General features: G+C 38.2%; 1 protein-coding gene across 1 annotated transcript; it reads left to right on the forward strand.

Annotated features, from left to right (window-relative positions):
• The first annotated feature begins 505 nt into the window (after positions 1-505).
• On the forward strand, positions 506-9,711 carry ZNF330 (zinc finger protein 330). Its single transcript, XM_068680824.1, has 9 exons — positions 506-635; positions 896-915; positions 1,019-1,089; positions 3,164-3,243; positions 4,005-4,131; positions 4,859-4,963; positions 7,089-7,135; positions 8,219-8,336; positions 8,981-9,711. The coding sequence occupies exons 1-9, from the start codon at positions 516-518 to the stop codon at positions 9,256-9,258; spliced, it is 966 nt and encodes a 321-aa protein (XP_068536925.1). The 5' UTR covers positions 506-515; the 3' UTR covers positions 9,259-9,711.
• Positions 9,712-15,435: the final 5,724 nt, after the last annotated feature.

Raw genomic sequence — 15,435 nt, forward strand, 5'->3', positions numbered from 1 at the left:
TTCCTAAGCTTTCACAAAGCTTGAAATTTGCATGTTTGCAGTACACTGTGACTCACTCACCTGAAGAATGCTTTTTAACTGATTTAAGTAGTTAGTGAGTATGAGAAGAGAGAAGCAAGAATGAGCTGAATATTGTCCTTATTAAACAGGCAACAAGGTGATCTTAAAACAGAGGCCCATTGCAAACAGTTATACAAAGCATAACATTTCAAAGGCAAAGCACTTCAAAGACAATTAAGCACAAAGGGCAGGACAGCAAAAGTTCTTTTCAGATCACAAGGTTCTTCATGGTTCAACACATGATTCTTCCAAGGGACTGGACCCTTATTCTACATTTGAAAAGAAACTCTGAAAAGGAAGCGAATGGAGATGAAACATAATTAACAGATGGTAACTCCAAGATTCAGGTTTTGTGCTGGATGTGTCATCTATATCTGTGCATTAACATGTATTGTATATTGTACATGTTGCGTGTGTTCACTACATACCTTTTTCTATCCCACAGACGGTGAAAAATGCCTAAAAAGAAGACTGGAGCGCGTAAGAAAGCTGAGAACCGTCGTGAACGTGAAAAGCAGATAAGGGCTTCAAAAGCCAACATAGATTTAGCCAAACATCCTTGTAATGCTTCAATGGTAAAATAACTTAAAATTTTATATTACAATACTTGATTTTATATTACATAAAACCAGTGATAGTACATTAACTGTATTTAATACCTCTGGAATACCATTCCTCCTCTACATTTAAGATTACATTTGCATCAGAAGTATAATACTTGAATAAAAAGTTTGGTTTCTAATCAGAATTTAATTCAGAGTTTCTGAGGGGTCTGTACATTTTATGCTCATACAGAATAAAAATAATTATTAGTATTTTTTTTTTTTCTTTTTAGGAATGTGATAAGTGCCAAAGGTAAATATTTTCCCTTTCTAAAACCATCAGTTTAGCATTAACTGGTTTCAAACATTTTGCAAGTCTTGTTTAATGCTTTTTTTTTTTTTTTCCATGTGCCTAGACGACAGAAGAATAGAGCTTTTTGCTACTTCTGTAACTCTGTTCAAAAATTACCCATTTGTGCACAGTGTGGTAAGTGGAAATAGTGAAGGTAAACATACTATTTCACAGTCCCTTTTGTGTTTTTAAACTCTTAGCAGTTATAGCACCTTTGTCTTAAAATATGTTTGCAATTTTTGGAGCAGGTTCTTTTAAACCTGCTCCAAATGTGAATATCCTCCTTGAGAAGACGCTCTTGCTTCATCATGCAAACTAATGCATATACCTCTGACCCTCCAGGGTTTGCAAGTCTGGGCCATGGGCTTGTCTTCAGTATTTGATATTTAGAAGAACTTGTCTCACTGCCTTTTGGGACTGAGAACATCTGACTTTTTCCCTAGATTTACTATATACAGTATTGTTTCCTAGTGACAACAAAGATTAAAAAAAGCTGACTGCCAAAAAGGCACTAATACATATGGCATTTTGGGGATAATATCATTGATATCAATTAAAACAACAGTGCATTATTCTCCTTACATGGTTTTGTAACATAAGCTGTTTGTGTTAACTCTATGTGCTAGAAGAAAGAGAAAGTCTACTTGTGATAGAACTGGGTTCTGAATCATGCTAAACTGCCCATTTACGTAAACAACTGTTTGCTTGCGGGGAGTTAATAATCATTTTAGACTTTGAAGTGATTGTTGTTGTTTTACTGTTTCAACACATCCTCAGAGATTTTCAATTTGTCATTAAGCAATTTGGCTGTTTTGTAGTCTGATGCTCAGCTCAGAGCTGCTGACATTTGCAGCTTCCAGTGCCTTTGTTGGAACCTGCAGATACTGAGCGTGTCTGGAAGCCAGGCTGACTGTGTGCAATGGCAGCGCACCACCCTTCATAAGTCTTCCTTCTGTCATCACGTAGTGAAGTACTAAAAACACGTTGTGTATTTTACAGTCTATTATACATCTGAAGTTGACTCCCATATGTTGAATTTATCTTAATCTGCAGGATGTTTCTGAAACAAAAGCATTTTTAATAACCACAAAACAATGCTGGGTCCTCTAGGGTTTGCCAGGACAAAGACTATTAGAACCGTTTGGTGCTTAATCAAGTGTTGTTGACAGGCCCCATAAACAAACATTATCTTTCCTAGAGAAGTCCCTGAGGGATGGGAGCATGGTAGCTATATTGCACTGGCCCAGACCCAGCAATATCCCCACCACCTCATGTTGATCACTGGTGATCTGATCTGGACATCCCTCAGTGCCATTTGGCATCTGAGACACGATTAAATCAAAACTCTGCTGCTGATGCTGCATACTGGGATTTAATTGCATTTGCAGAGTAGAATTTTGATTTGTTAGCTCTTCAGTAGGTTTGCAGGGAACATCCTTTTGTTGATTCCTCTAAGGAGGAAATAACAGAGACACCAAAGGGGTCTGCAGCAGCTCATCTTAAACCCGTGATAAAAATCCCAGTGCAATAACCTGAGCTAATTACATTTTTTTTTTTTGCGTGCATAACTACATACGGAGTATGGATCTTTGTGGTAGAGCTACTTACATCAGAAGCAAGGATTAAGGAAATGTTGTCACCCTAGTTGGTTGCGTGTATCAGAATGACTTCGAAGTGCAGACTGTGGCTTTTAGTCCCATCCAATCCCTGCACGTAAAGAGAATTATTTTGCCAGGAATTCATCTCATATGTTTCAAAAAAAGATCATACACACACACACAAAAAGAAAGTATCTAAATATTCAGCTATGGCCACATCACTTTTATGGAGGGATAAAGCTGGCAGTAATTTTAAATGCAACTTTTTGAGATATTGTTGCTTGACTTGCACCTTTATTTTGTTTTTTGTTTTGACATTTAAAATTCTTGCCAATATATTCAGCATAGCTCAAAATATACAGCAAGACAACTGATTGCCTCATCTCAGCACTGGGGCAAGAGATTTTGGCTGAAAACAAAACATAATTAATTTGATCTAAAGGTGATACAAGGTTAGGTTACAGTTCGCAAACATTTGTGTTATTTTTACCTAGATACAGAATTAAGTACTGGTGTTTGATTTAATTGCTGCTCTTATGTGAATATTCTTTCTAATTTCTTGATTTTTTTATATACCCTTCTCCTGGTTGTTTACCTCTTTTTTTAAACAGGAAAAACCAAATGCATGATGAAGTCTTCAGACTGTGTCATAAAACATGCTGGTGTGTACAGTACTGGACTAGCAATGGTGGTACGTATACAAAATGACAGCCTTTTTTTGCAGTATGGGGTTCTTTATTCAAATCTTTCTAAAATAAGATATAACAAATTTATGCAATGATAGCATGTACCACGTGAAGATTTTTCTCTTATCTTACCATTACAAGCTGATTTTTCAGTTATGCTGGAAACTCAACCTCATCAGTTTGGATTCACTATTGTTTTGTTAGTTTTGTGTGTGTGCATGTACATGGTAGTTCATTACATATGAGGTTTCTTCAACTATACAAAACTGTAGTATTTAGCTGTAGATCTTAGTTTAATTAAAGTGAAAAAATATGATTTCATTTCTGATGAGTAATTTGAACTTTGTGGAGTTTGTGTTCTAATATAGCATGGTTTAAAATCTGAACAAGTGATTTCAGCTATCCGAATATAGGGCTTTATTTTTGAAATTGTATTTTTGCAAAGAATATTGCTATAATTTATGAATCTCAGGGTTCAGCTAGAAGACAATTTTCACATATAAGATTTAAATTAGGAAATTTAAAAAGCAAAAACAAAAGGGGAAAAAGCGTTTTTTTCTTGTTATATTTAGTTGTGCACAAATGAACATCAAACAAAAGAAGATGAACCCTGGAGTGGCTTGATTGCAATACTGATTGTTTCATACTCTCTTGCTCACCTGAAATGAACCCACTGAGAGAACAGATACTTGAATGCATTCAGGGCTATAGAATAAGTGTTTCTCTAGATATTGTAAAAGTCCCAATTATCTTTCTGTAATTGCAGGGTGCAATCTGTGATTTCTGTGAGGCTTGGGTGTGTCACGGGAGGAAGTGTCTCAGCACACATGCGTGCATCTGCCCTCTTGCAGATGCAGAATGTATTGAGTGTGAAAGAACTGTCTGGGATCATGGTAGGTAGCTTACACTTAAACTAACCTATACTTTTCCCTCACATTGCTTAAGTTACTGCACCCATATCCCTAACATAGCATTTTTAATCTTCACTGCTGAGTACATTTGATCAAAGCAAAGCATTCTCCCCAGTTGAAAAACAGACCTCATGCAGTGGGGAATGTAAATAATGTGCCCGAGAACACACAGTGCTTAAATCAGGGACACTTATGTAATTAACTGTCCTATCAGCTGAATGCTTCACATAATTAAGCACTGCATCTGGTTGTCAACATGCAATTTGCTGCCATTCTCAATCCTTTCATCTGCACTAGTTCAGGTATTTGGATTCCCAGTTGCTTGGCAAACCATACTAACCTCCATTTGTGGAATCCTTTAAAATGTGTATCTTAGTGGGCATCAGAGGTGAGGGAATGGAAGGGAAGGAGACTGTGGATGAGAGAATGTCTGATACCATTTAAGAATACTCAAATGTCATAGTTGAATAAAAAAAGACTAGGAGTAATACTTGTTTTGTATTTATGTTATCCTGTCTTGTAGGAAACGTAGTATTTTTCAGTGTAATAATGGATGCTAGCGTCTAATTTAGAAGTTTTTGTTGAAGCCCGTGATGGAGGGGAGAACTAGGCTTCAGTCAAAACTACATAGAATTGCCTAAATTGTTTGTGGAGCAGAACTTGGAGCCTATGCCTGTTGCTGATTAATTTGCCTTGATAAATCTTTTAGGAGGCAGAATGTTTGCCTGTTCTTTTTGCCACAATTTCCTCTGTGAAGATGATCAGTTTGAACATCAAGCCAGCTGCCAAGTTTTGGAAGCAGAGACATTTAAATGTAAGTTAGTAGTTTGCAGTCCCTTTCTCCCAAGCTAAACAGACCCTCAAATCACTTCCTCTGTGTTCCAGAATGCTCTCCAGAGCCTTTTCTAAATAGCCTGCTTTTTGCTCTGGAGGAAACAGCTTTCATTTCTTAAGTGCTTGCTCATGATATCTAGACTAGGCTATTGTTCTGTGACCTTTCTCACTGTTAGATCATAGGTGGCAGTCTAAAGTTACCCTCTTACAGTGGCCAGGACTACATCTGACCACCTGGACCAGCTAATGCTGATTTTTTAGTCCTGAAAGCTCTGCAGGCAAGAAGGAGCTCTTTTCCACAATTCTCACTGTATGATGAGCTATTTTCTAGATACCTGTTTCTCAAAAAAAAGCAGCTGTCCTAATGTCCTGCCATCTGTATCTAGCCTGGCTAAAACATCCCAGATTGCTCTGGATGTACAAAAGGATGGTCTGTATGTTGGTGAAAAGTTGGCACCTGTTGATTTTGCAAAAGCAACAAGTCCCAAGGAAGGCCATGACTCAGGAGGCAGTGATCACCAGGTTTACTGGGACAGAGTGAGCATAGAGGGGACAAAATCACGTTTATCCAAAGCCTGAACTCATTGCTAGTTTCTTCTCTGACCAGTGGACTGTGGACACGTATGTCAGCAGATTCATCAAATGTTGACGCATGAACACTTTTACTGAGTAAAAAACAGGTAGTTTAAGACTTCTTGTCTCTTGGCCTAATTGATTCTCCCAACTCAGAATATTTGGGAATTTCAGTTTTACAGTCTGTCTTTAGAAATTTCTTATCTCCTTTTTCTCTCTCATCCTTTTCTGTCTGCCAACTATTTTCATGACTGACTTCCTTGATGTATTCTGCTAGAATGTCTTCCTGCATAGCAATATTGAAGCAACAACAGCTGTTCCACAAGAATATTTTTTCACTGATTGTTAGAAGCTTTTAATTCACAGAGGTGATGTCACACCCTGAATGGAGAAAGTCCTTTTTGAGGGTTTTCACTGTGTTCTGCATCTTGTGGCACCATGCAGTCTTGATAGAGGCAGAAATATAAGACATGACCTTTCATAAATCATGTGAACTTTAAATGTGGTCATACAATTGTAGTCTAAAACCCATTCTGGCTATGAAAAAAAATCTGTTACTTTACAACACAATTTTTTTAAATGCAGAGATGCTCTAGAAATTTTTAAATATATATGCATTAGCATTTGCAATTTTATCTTTCAATGCATGACAGAGTCCTGACTCGCACAGCTATCCTGCTCATGTGGAAAACTCAGTTCTTTTACTTCAGATTCAAAAGCTTTTTGATCATAGGTGTAAGGTGAGGTGGAGAGATTGAGTATGTGCACAGAGACTCACGACAAGATATGTATTGGTGCTTGTTGAGGAAGAACTCTTCCCCAGCCTCATGCTGCTAGCAATTCCTGTGTAGTTGCCTTTACTATACTCCCTCTAGTGGAATGAAGAAACCAGTTTGAAGCTTCAAGACAAGTTAGATTTTGCAAATGCTGATTCCACTCTTTACAATTCATGTACCAGCTGTCATTCGTTAACACAGATGCAAATTTTTTTTTATATGAAGTTGTATGCAATAAAGTACATTTACTGAGGATGTGACTGAAAATACAGAACAAAATAACATTACTAGGTTTGAAATTTGCAAGCTTTAAGTGCCCTCAAGTTTCATTTAAATGAGATAAAGGCTGCTGGAGCATTTTTTTAGATGCCTGTAACATGATAGTGCTCCTCCTTGTGACACTCTGGTACAAGAAAAAGCAAGAAAATCTCTTAACAAACTGAATCTGGAACTTCTGTTTTTAAAAATGTGAAAACTCAAGAGCGATTACACTTTCTCCTTCTTCAACTTGTACTTTGTATCAAATTGCTTTATTGCACAGAGGCTTAGATTTGAAAGATCTAGTAAAATAGAATCAAGGAGGTATTGGATGGTAAAATAACTGATTCATTTTTCCAAAGTGTACTTTTTCAGGGAGTTAAAAACAAATGCCCCAAATTGTTGCATTGTTACATATTTTTTCTACAGAATGTTAACAAAAATTACAGATCTGCAGTTTCCAAGTAATGAGTTTTACATGTTGATTTTCTCCTGCAGGTGTTTCCTGTAACAGGCTTGGGCAGCATTCATGCCTGCGTTGTAAGGTAAAGAGTAAAGACAGTTGCAAGTAGCTATGATTGTAGACTTGTTTTCCTTAACTTCCAAGGCCAGTACCAAATCTTGTCATGATTTCCTCTGGATTATTCAAAAACACTCAGTTTTTGTATTAGTTTCTGAAGCTTGGGCATAGACTTATGCAAGTCTTTTATTTGTTTGCTTGTTACCACAAGCTGTTGTTGTGCATCCTCATACCAGGTAAGGTGATCTTGACTTTGGCTCTGTGTTTAAACTGGGGCTGTACCATTTTTGGACCTTTTCAGAAAGACAAATCTATGTTCTTAAACAGAATCCAAGGCTTGGAATATGTTTTGGTCTATCATAAAGCTAAGAGAATTTTAAAAGTTTTTGCAAACAGTCAAGTGATGATCTGACCAGAAAACACTGCAGCATGAATCCAAAAAGAATTATCTCCAGTTTTACACATGCACAGGCTAATTTGTTAAAAACAGGTTTTTGTTTTTACACAGTCAGGAGTAATGTTGTATAAAAAGTACCACCTGCTTCACCATCAGCATTGCCCAGATTTCTCCAGGTACTGGTTCATTGCCTGCTCTTATTTTTCTTGCCCTCCATTTTTTTCTTTTTCCTCCAGAGTCACCATAGCATCAATTTTGTATTCAAATTATTTCTTTCTCCATATATCTTCACTGGCACCCTGGTGCTCAACACATGAAGTTTCAATTTAATTCTTGCCTTCGGGTCGCTGCATATTTATGTTCTGGTGTGCGTATCTGATTGTATTTTATTTAAGCTTGCCAAGGTAAACCAGGAAGTGCCAGGCTCCTTGTGGGCAGCAATGTAATCCAGTCCTTGAACATGTTACTATTTCTACCTGTTTATCGGCACCTTTTTGCAGTCTCTACCCCAGGTAACCATGAAACGACATTTAACACGGCAGTTCAGCTCCTAAGTAGTGTGCAGATTCCAGTTCCACTGCAGATAAGAGCTCATTAAAGTTTAATCCCAACCAGAAAATTTTGCTGCTGTTAGACACATTTTTGCCTGCTTCTTCCTGAAGATTCTATGATTAGAACATTTAGCCTTTTCATTCTCTTTTCACCCCACAGGCTTGTTTCTGTGACGATCACGTGCGAAGTAAGGTTTTTAAGCAGGAAAAGGGAAAAGAGCCTCCTTGCCCTAAATGCGGCCACGAAACTCAGCAGACAAAGGACCTGAGCATGTCAAGTAAGCCTGCTTCTCTAGCTAACAAGCTGTATAGGTATCACTGGTGACTACTTTTCTGCATGGAAACACTGAGAAAAATCTGGTTACTTTCAGCTGTTTTACAAAGTTTTGTTGTGTTTGTTATGAGAAAAAGAAATGTCTCTAGAATTGAGCAGTCATTCTTAATTGTTAGTTGATTCTAACACAGTAAAAGTTTCTGTTTAGCTTGAGATTTTAGATCCCCGCTTAAGCCTTAATTTCAGTTATAAACAACAGGCTAATGAATTTAGAAGTGTCATTTGATGACACATGTAGAATCTATTTCTTAACTACTCTTTAATAAATTAGAATAAGTACTGTGTTCGTGGAGCACATCCAATTACAGGTTTTCTTGGCTGGAGTACTGGGGGTATATCCTAAAATCTAAATTGTACTCTGGAAGCAGTTATTGATTATATAAACATTGCTGCATGGAGGGAGACTGCATGTAGTGGAAAGGTTCTGTTGGAGGATGGATTTAATCTGAAAATGTCAGATTTAGACAAAGGTTGACAGGCATTGTGTGCTCTTAGTTGGATAGTAAACCTGGACGGAAAAGAAGTGTCAAGACACTGCTCAAATTGGTATTGAGGAGTGAGAGCATGATGGTTTTTCTCTACCTGCAGCACGCTCTTTGAAGTTCGGCCGCCAGACTGGAGGTGAAGATGCAGATGGAGCTTCTGGTTATGATGCCTACTGGAAGAACCTCTCCTCCAGCAAGGCTGGAGATGCAGGCGATCGTGAGGATGAATATGATGAATACGAAGCAGAAGAGGATGATGAAGATGACAATGATGAGGGAGGGAAGGATTCTGATACAGAGACCGTGGATGTATTCAGCAACTTGAGTTTAGGAAGGACTTATGCTAGTGGGTATGCACATTATGAGGAACCTGAAGATTAATCTCAGCATGCTAGTGGGCTAAAAAAGATAGGGAAGGAGCCAAGCAGGTGTTTCACTTATGAGTTGTATACATGCCAGTAGGATAGTTTTATCAGGTACTTACATATCACAGTTTGAGAGTGAAGAGTGTGGGACATCTCTAGTAACTCCAAGTGACATTTGTTGGTATAAACCGCTCTTGGGTTTGCGACTTGGGAGAGAAAATGGGAATATTTTTATTCCCCTAACCAGCTGAAGTGGTATTGTCCTTCAGCTACTGAGTGGAACAGTTTAATGCTGTTTACCTCTATCAACATAGGAATGTGGGAGGGCTGTACAACTTGTTTCCATTTGCTCATCAGAAATTAAGTTATTTTTACAATAATTGTTAACTGATTTCATAAGATTAATGTATTGGTGGATTGTAGACTATTTTTTTCTGCACAATAAAAGTCAACTGCATTCTCAAATGAATTGAGATAACTATTGATGACTTCCGAATAGTTGGAAAGCAGCTTGCACACAGTGTAAATTGGCATTAAAATAACTTCCTATTCTACGTGGGTAAGGCGGATCAATGTAGTTCTCTCTGTACTTGAACGTTATCCTTCTGGCAATTTTTAGTACAAGATATTAATAATTGGGGCTATATATAATTATTAAAAATGCACCCCCAGATAGCCAAAATTATTATTTCAACACAAATGTCGGTGTATCTTCTCTCCCACTAAAATCTATTAATTTCTCATTAGATCAAAAGAAGACAGGTTTATTCCATGCCAAGCATACAACTCTTCTCTTTGCATATAATATAAAAATAATAAAAAAAACATTAGGAAAAAAACCCTGTGTATGAATTGACAAGGTAAGGAAAATACAGGTATGCTGGGTTCAGACACTGTTCTGCGCAAATGCACTGGTACAAGGCAAGTCATCAGCACACCTGAGCGGAGGTGGTGATGCTTGCAGAAGTGTAGGAAATGATTCTTGATTTGAAACTACATACTCATTACCAATCTACAAATGTAGGTAATAGCATTCAGTTTCCTTCTGTAGGGGAACATTGGAAAGATAGTGACTAACAGCAGACAGCCCAAGATATAAGGACAGTCACCTGAAGTATTACTCCAGTTTTCTAAATGCCACGTTTAATTATAAGAGAGCTATATCTTGTAATCCATCAAATACCTGAACTGATTGTAGAATTATGTACTTTTGTAATGCTTTTTCTATTGTTGCTCAAGCAGATTAGGGTCATATGTTGGCAGAGCATATCCCATTTGAGGATAATTTTTAATGATGCTAGGACTGCCAAACAAGTATTCACTAACAAAACAGGAGCAAGGAATCTGGCCTTGATAGTTGTCTCCTAAATGCCTCTCATACCAAATGCATAAAAGACATGAGCTGGAATTCATTCAAGACAAAAACAAATTGACAAACTGGGCAACTTGGTTATGACAACTGCAGGAAACAAACTGCACTGGAGAGTAAGATGACCTTATGAGTGCATTTTAAGTGCTTGCCTTCCAAATCAGAAAAGAACTCAGTTAAAAATTTCTGAAAGTCAAATCCCTTTCAAAAAACAAAACTCTAAGGACAACTAGCTTTAAATGCTAGCGAAGACCTATCCATCTTAAATTCTGTACCTGACAGATGTCTTGATTAGTCTTTTGCATAACCAAACTTGAAGTGAGGGAAGTAGGATGCCTGCCAGTCCAGCAGTGATTACTGATTTGTGAAATTGGCACCTGTGATAGAATTTGTGCTGAGCTTCACGTGGTCCAAAAACTTCACAGTTGAGTCCATCTGTCAGTGGTCAATTCCAGGAACAATCAATTTTTATCTTGGTTAATATATCGAGCACAAAACAATTACATGTCATTATAAAGTCTTATATAGGATTGAGGAAAAAATGTGCTATTCTGGACATACTTAAATTACAACTGCTTGTGTGTCATTTGTTAATATTATTACTTAACTACACAAAATTCCCCTTTAAGGTTCTTGGCTCTTGAATTAGATTTTTTCCCCCTCATGTGAAATCTGCTGCTGTCACTGTTTGTGCCAAAGGCTGCTGACGTAACAGAATTAATCATCATAATCAGAGTAAAGAATTATTCATTTTCTCATTGAAATGTCCTTGCACTGATGGTTTGGTTGCAAGATCAATCCTCCAGAGCTAATGCATGTTCCTAGCACACTGCAGTAGAAGGCCACAGCACTGCCTACACAGATGCTCAGGATATCTGCTGTAATTTAGAGGGTCACTGCTCAGTGGACAGAGGCATTTATTTGCTTTTTCTCTTCATTCTGGTCTTCATACCACTGAACTTGGAACCTGGCTGGAAACAGGGCCAAGGTTTTAGACTCGTGATGGCTGGCCTTTGAGGGGTTAGAACAATCAAGTCTAAGCTGCTTTGAAGTGATCTGGTGGACTCAAGCCGGAAAAGACAAACATGACCATGCTTTCTGCTGATGGGGTCGGTAAATTTATGACAGGCAGGATATGCTGCTACAGGTTGCACTTTCTCATCCTCCTTCGCTTACTCAGTGAAGCTAAAATAGTAACTCAGAGCTTGCGCTCACAGGAACTGCATCATTTTAGTTGTCTTATGGTAAAATGCAGGTAAAGGATGAAACAAAGAACGAACGTGCCTTTCTTCACTGCGATTACTTTGAAGTATGTTGGAGAAATGCTAGTAGGGCACTGATGGGGCTGTAGGCCATCTCCACATCTAACAGATAAATTAGTGCTCCATTTATTTGTTCTTTCAAAGTCAGTAGCCAAGTTAGCTGTCGCTAAACCTTAAGGTGAGGATGCTGTGGTACTGGTGGCATACATTTTACATCTCACATGATCTCAAGCTAGTTCAGGCACTGCCACAATCCACCAAGTGTTTTCAGGCTACTGCTGAGCTGCTTTTGTCAAAGAGATTATTTCTTCAAGTGACTTCAGCCCAGAACTTAGTGCCTGGGCACACACAACCAACCACGCGTGGCTGCACGTATTTAGGGCTGCGGTAATGCCAAGTGCGCTTCCTGGTGGGGCAAGACGCAGGTAAATACAGTCCTGAGATTGTACGAGACTTTTTCATTTGAAAACAATGTCACTGGTCAAGGGAAATCCTGAGCTGAGAGGAGGGTAGTATTTAAATACGTAATCAGGAATACTTGAGAGTTACATATGCTACTCCAGAAAATCAAGAGCTTCATAAAGTCTTACACTTCAGTTTTCTCCACATCCTCAATGACCATTTAAATAAAGCATAACTAGACTTTCAGCCAAAGACATATTATTATTATCCGTGCCTACGGACCTAAAAAAACAAGGGCTCTGGCCACATCTGTAAGCTGTTTCCTGGTGTTAGTCTGCTGTAATGGTGACAGCACCAGCTCATTATGAATTCATTGGCTATTTATGTGGATTTAATGCATTTCCATTTGTACTCAGGTGTGATTTAGTACCTGTGACTGGGAGTCATTTGGTCCATCCTGTTGCAGGGATGCTGTCTTTGTTTCCAGCAAATTAATGTGAAGATCATTTTATGTGCTGAACAATTTCAATTGCCAGCTGATAGGGTAGTAGCATGCATGCTGCAGAGAACCAGATGACAAGCTTCAGAAGTGCTTAGAGTCTTATTTGTTGAGGCAGAAAGCATATTAGCATGTCTTACAAGACATTACATGCATCTATCAAGGTCCTGATCCTATCTCCAGAGGAACCAATAGCAAAGCTCTCATTTATCCAAGTGGGAGCAATTTAGTACTCTTTAATATCTGCAGTTCATCTTAAATTGTCAAGAGGTGGTATGGAACAAAACACAAGGATAAGCTTAAATGAGGAAGATGGAACAATGCTTAACAGGAGGATAATGTAGTATCGTTAGCATAAAAATGTTAGCCCTAAACTTCAACAATTCTTATGTAAGGTCTTTTCAAGATTGAAAGAGAAAGCTGTTTGAAGCAGGAAGAGATACAATTCTGCAAAGCATTTAACAAGATGTAGAAATTTAATTATTCATCTGGAAGTCTACATGTATTCCATAAATATTTGCTAAAAGCTCAAGGCAATTATGGGAAAAATTTTATCGTCTCTGCTTTGTAGGTATGCAAAGAAAAAACACACTACAGTAATTAACAAAATCAGCCCAAGTGATCCAGTTGGCAATAGTCCTCTGCAGCTTGGCCTCTCCATCTCCTACCCAGAAAACACTAGAGTAAAGATATTTTACAACTAATGACACCTCTTTATTAAATTTGTGTGTACTGCAATTAGCTACCACACATCTGAATTTTGAAGCAGGGCCTCGTTTTCTTTTAGCTTTCATAGCCAGAATAGACAAAAAAGAATCAGCAAGATAATGTCATAGACATGAGAATCATTTCATGAAAAAGCCATTAGTTTCCCTTTGTTGAACAAATGATAGGCTCACAAGCCTGTACTTTATCTTCTGCAGCAATTTACTTGATTAGATACTGATGCAATATGGAGGGAAAAAATAAAATCACATTTCAGCCTCTCAACAAATGAAGCTACCAATAAGCACACAGTTTTGCTGTTAGTTTACAATCATCTAATTTTTGAGTACCACACTGAATGTTTTCTGAAGAGAAACAACTATGAAGCAAGAGAAAGCCTTTTGTATCTATGTACACCCATCCTTCTTCAACAAAAACACACACTAAAATGTTTGCTGCATTCTTCTTAACTCCTGTTTTGAAGCCAGAGTGATTCCTCCACACTATTCACAAACTTAACAGGAATTGGAAATTCACTTCTGTTTCTTTCTGAAATAAGACGTAGTGAATACCTACAGGGTCTAAGTAATCTCAACTTCATCATGATGTTACATGACATCTACCATAAGTTTTCAGATTGATTTTCACCTTACAAAACCACTGAGTAAATTTTATTTTAATTTTTTATTGCAGGGTTGGAATGTCAGAGACCCACAAAATTTCTTCAGCAGGTACTACAAACATTTTCCTGCTATAGTTGCCCAATGCTCTTCCTGCTGTTTTATTTTTGGCATAAAGAGGTTAATTCTTTTGAAAGCGAATCACTGTTAGTCAGGCACATAACCCTTGGACTGCCTCCAACCTGATTTAAATTCAGCACCTTATTCTGACAGCAGAGAGAAGATGAACCCCTTTGAGATTTTCCCACCAGAAGGAGAGATGCGCAAAGGACCTCACCCTTGATGGCAGCATCAATTCAAAACACTGTGCTCTCCTGCTGGTTTGTGGCAGTAACAACTGGAATGTGACCTTTCACTAGACTGCTCTGGAAGCCAGCAGAAACCCAAGTGCTGCAGCCTCTACCTGCCTTTTAATGTGTCTTGGCTGGAAAAACAGTTCCTACAGAGCTGAATCCTACAAAAATGGTATTTTTCACTCTGCTTCTGCCTTAGGGACAACAGACCGCATCTGCAGGTTTATAAAGAAGTCATTATCAATGCTTTTTCCTTATTGAAAAAAAAAATAAAAATCTGTTGAGTGTGGATTTATGTGAGAAAAAGAAACAGCAACAAGAAGGTAAATAAAGATGTTACAATATCAACAGCTGAAAACCAAAGCCGTGCTGCTGAGCGCTTGGGAACAGAGGGATGCAGAGACAATACCATATGCTTGCAATTGGCTTCTCCTGCACCATCCTCTTAAGTCTGGAAACAGAGGCCAAGGGAGCATTACACAGAGCTTAACCTTGGGGCTTTTGTTTGCCAAAGCACTAGCAGTTCCACGAGAAATTCACAAGGAGCATTATCCAGTTTCTTATGAGACACTTAATGCAGACAAGCACTACAATTGGATTTGGAACGTAAATAATGATTTTGAAGCTAGATGATGAATTACATTCCTTGCATATTTTCCCCACTTGCTTGACATTACAAATATTTCAAAGTAAGATCCCGTCATGACATTTACCGCTAATGCTGCACAAAAACACTCCTCTGATCTGCCATCAGAACTGGTTTCTAACCAGATAGTGCCAACATAAATCAGAGCAGGTACTATCTAGGCTTATCACATCTTCAGAGGGACACAGCTCCTGTTTTATCAAAGAATTCACAAAGCCATCAACAAATTAACAGTTGAAGAAACCTTTCCAGCAAGCAGCATTTTTGACTATGGTTTAAGGAACTGAGGGTGGCCCCGTGTCCAAAGCAGTGCTGATACTAGAGTGCAAACGTATGC

Source organism: Anas acuta, chromosome 4, assembly GCF_963932015.1.
Source record: "Anas acuta chromosome 4, bAnaAcu1.1, whole genome shotgun sequence".
In the NCBI taxonomy this organism is placed as follows: domain Eukaryota; kingdom Metazoa; phylum Chordata; class Aves; order Anseriformes; family Anatidae; genus Anas; species Anas acuta.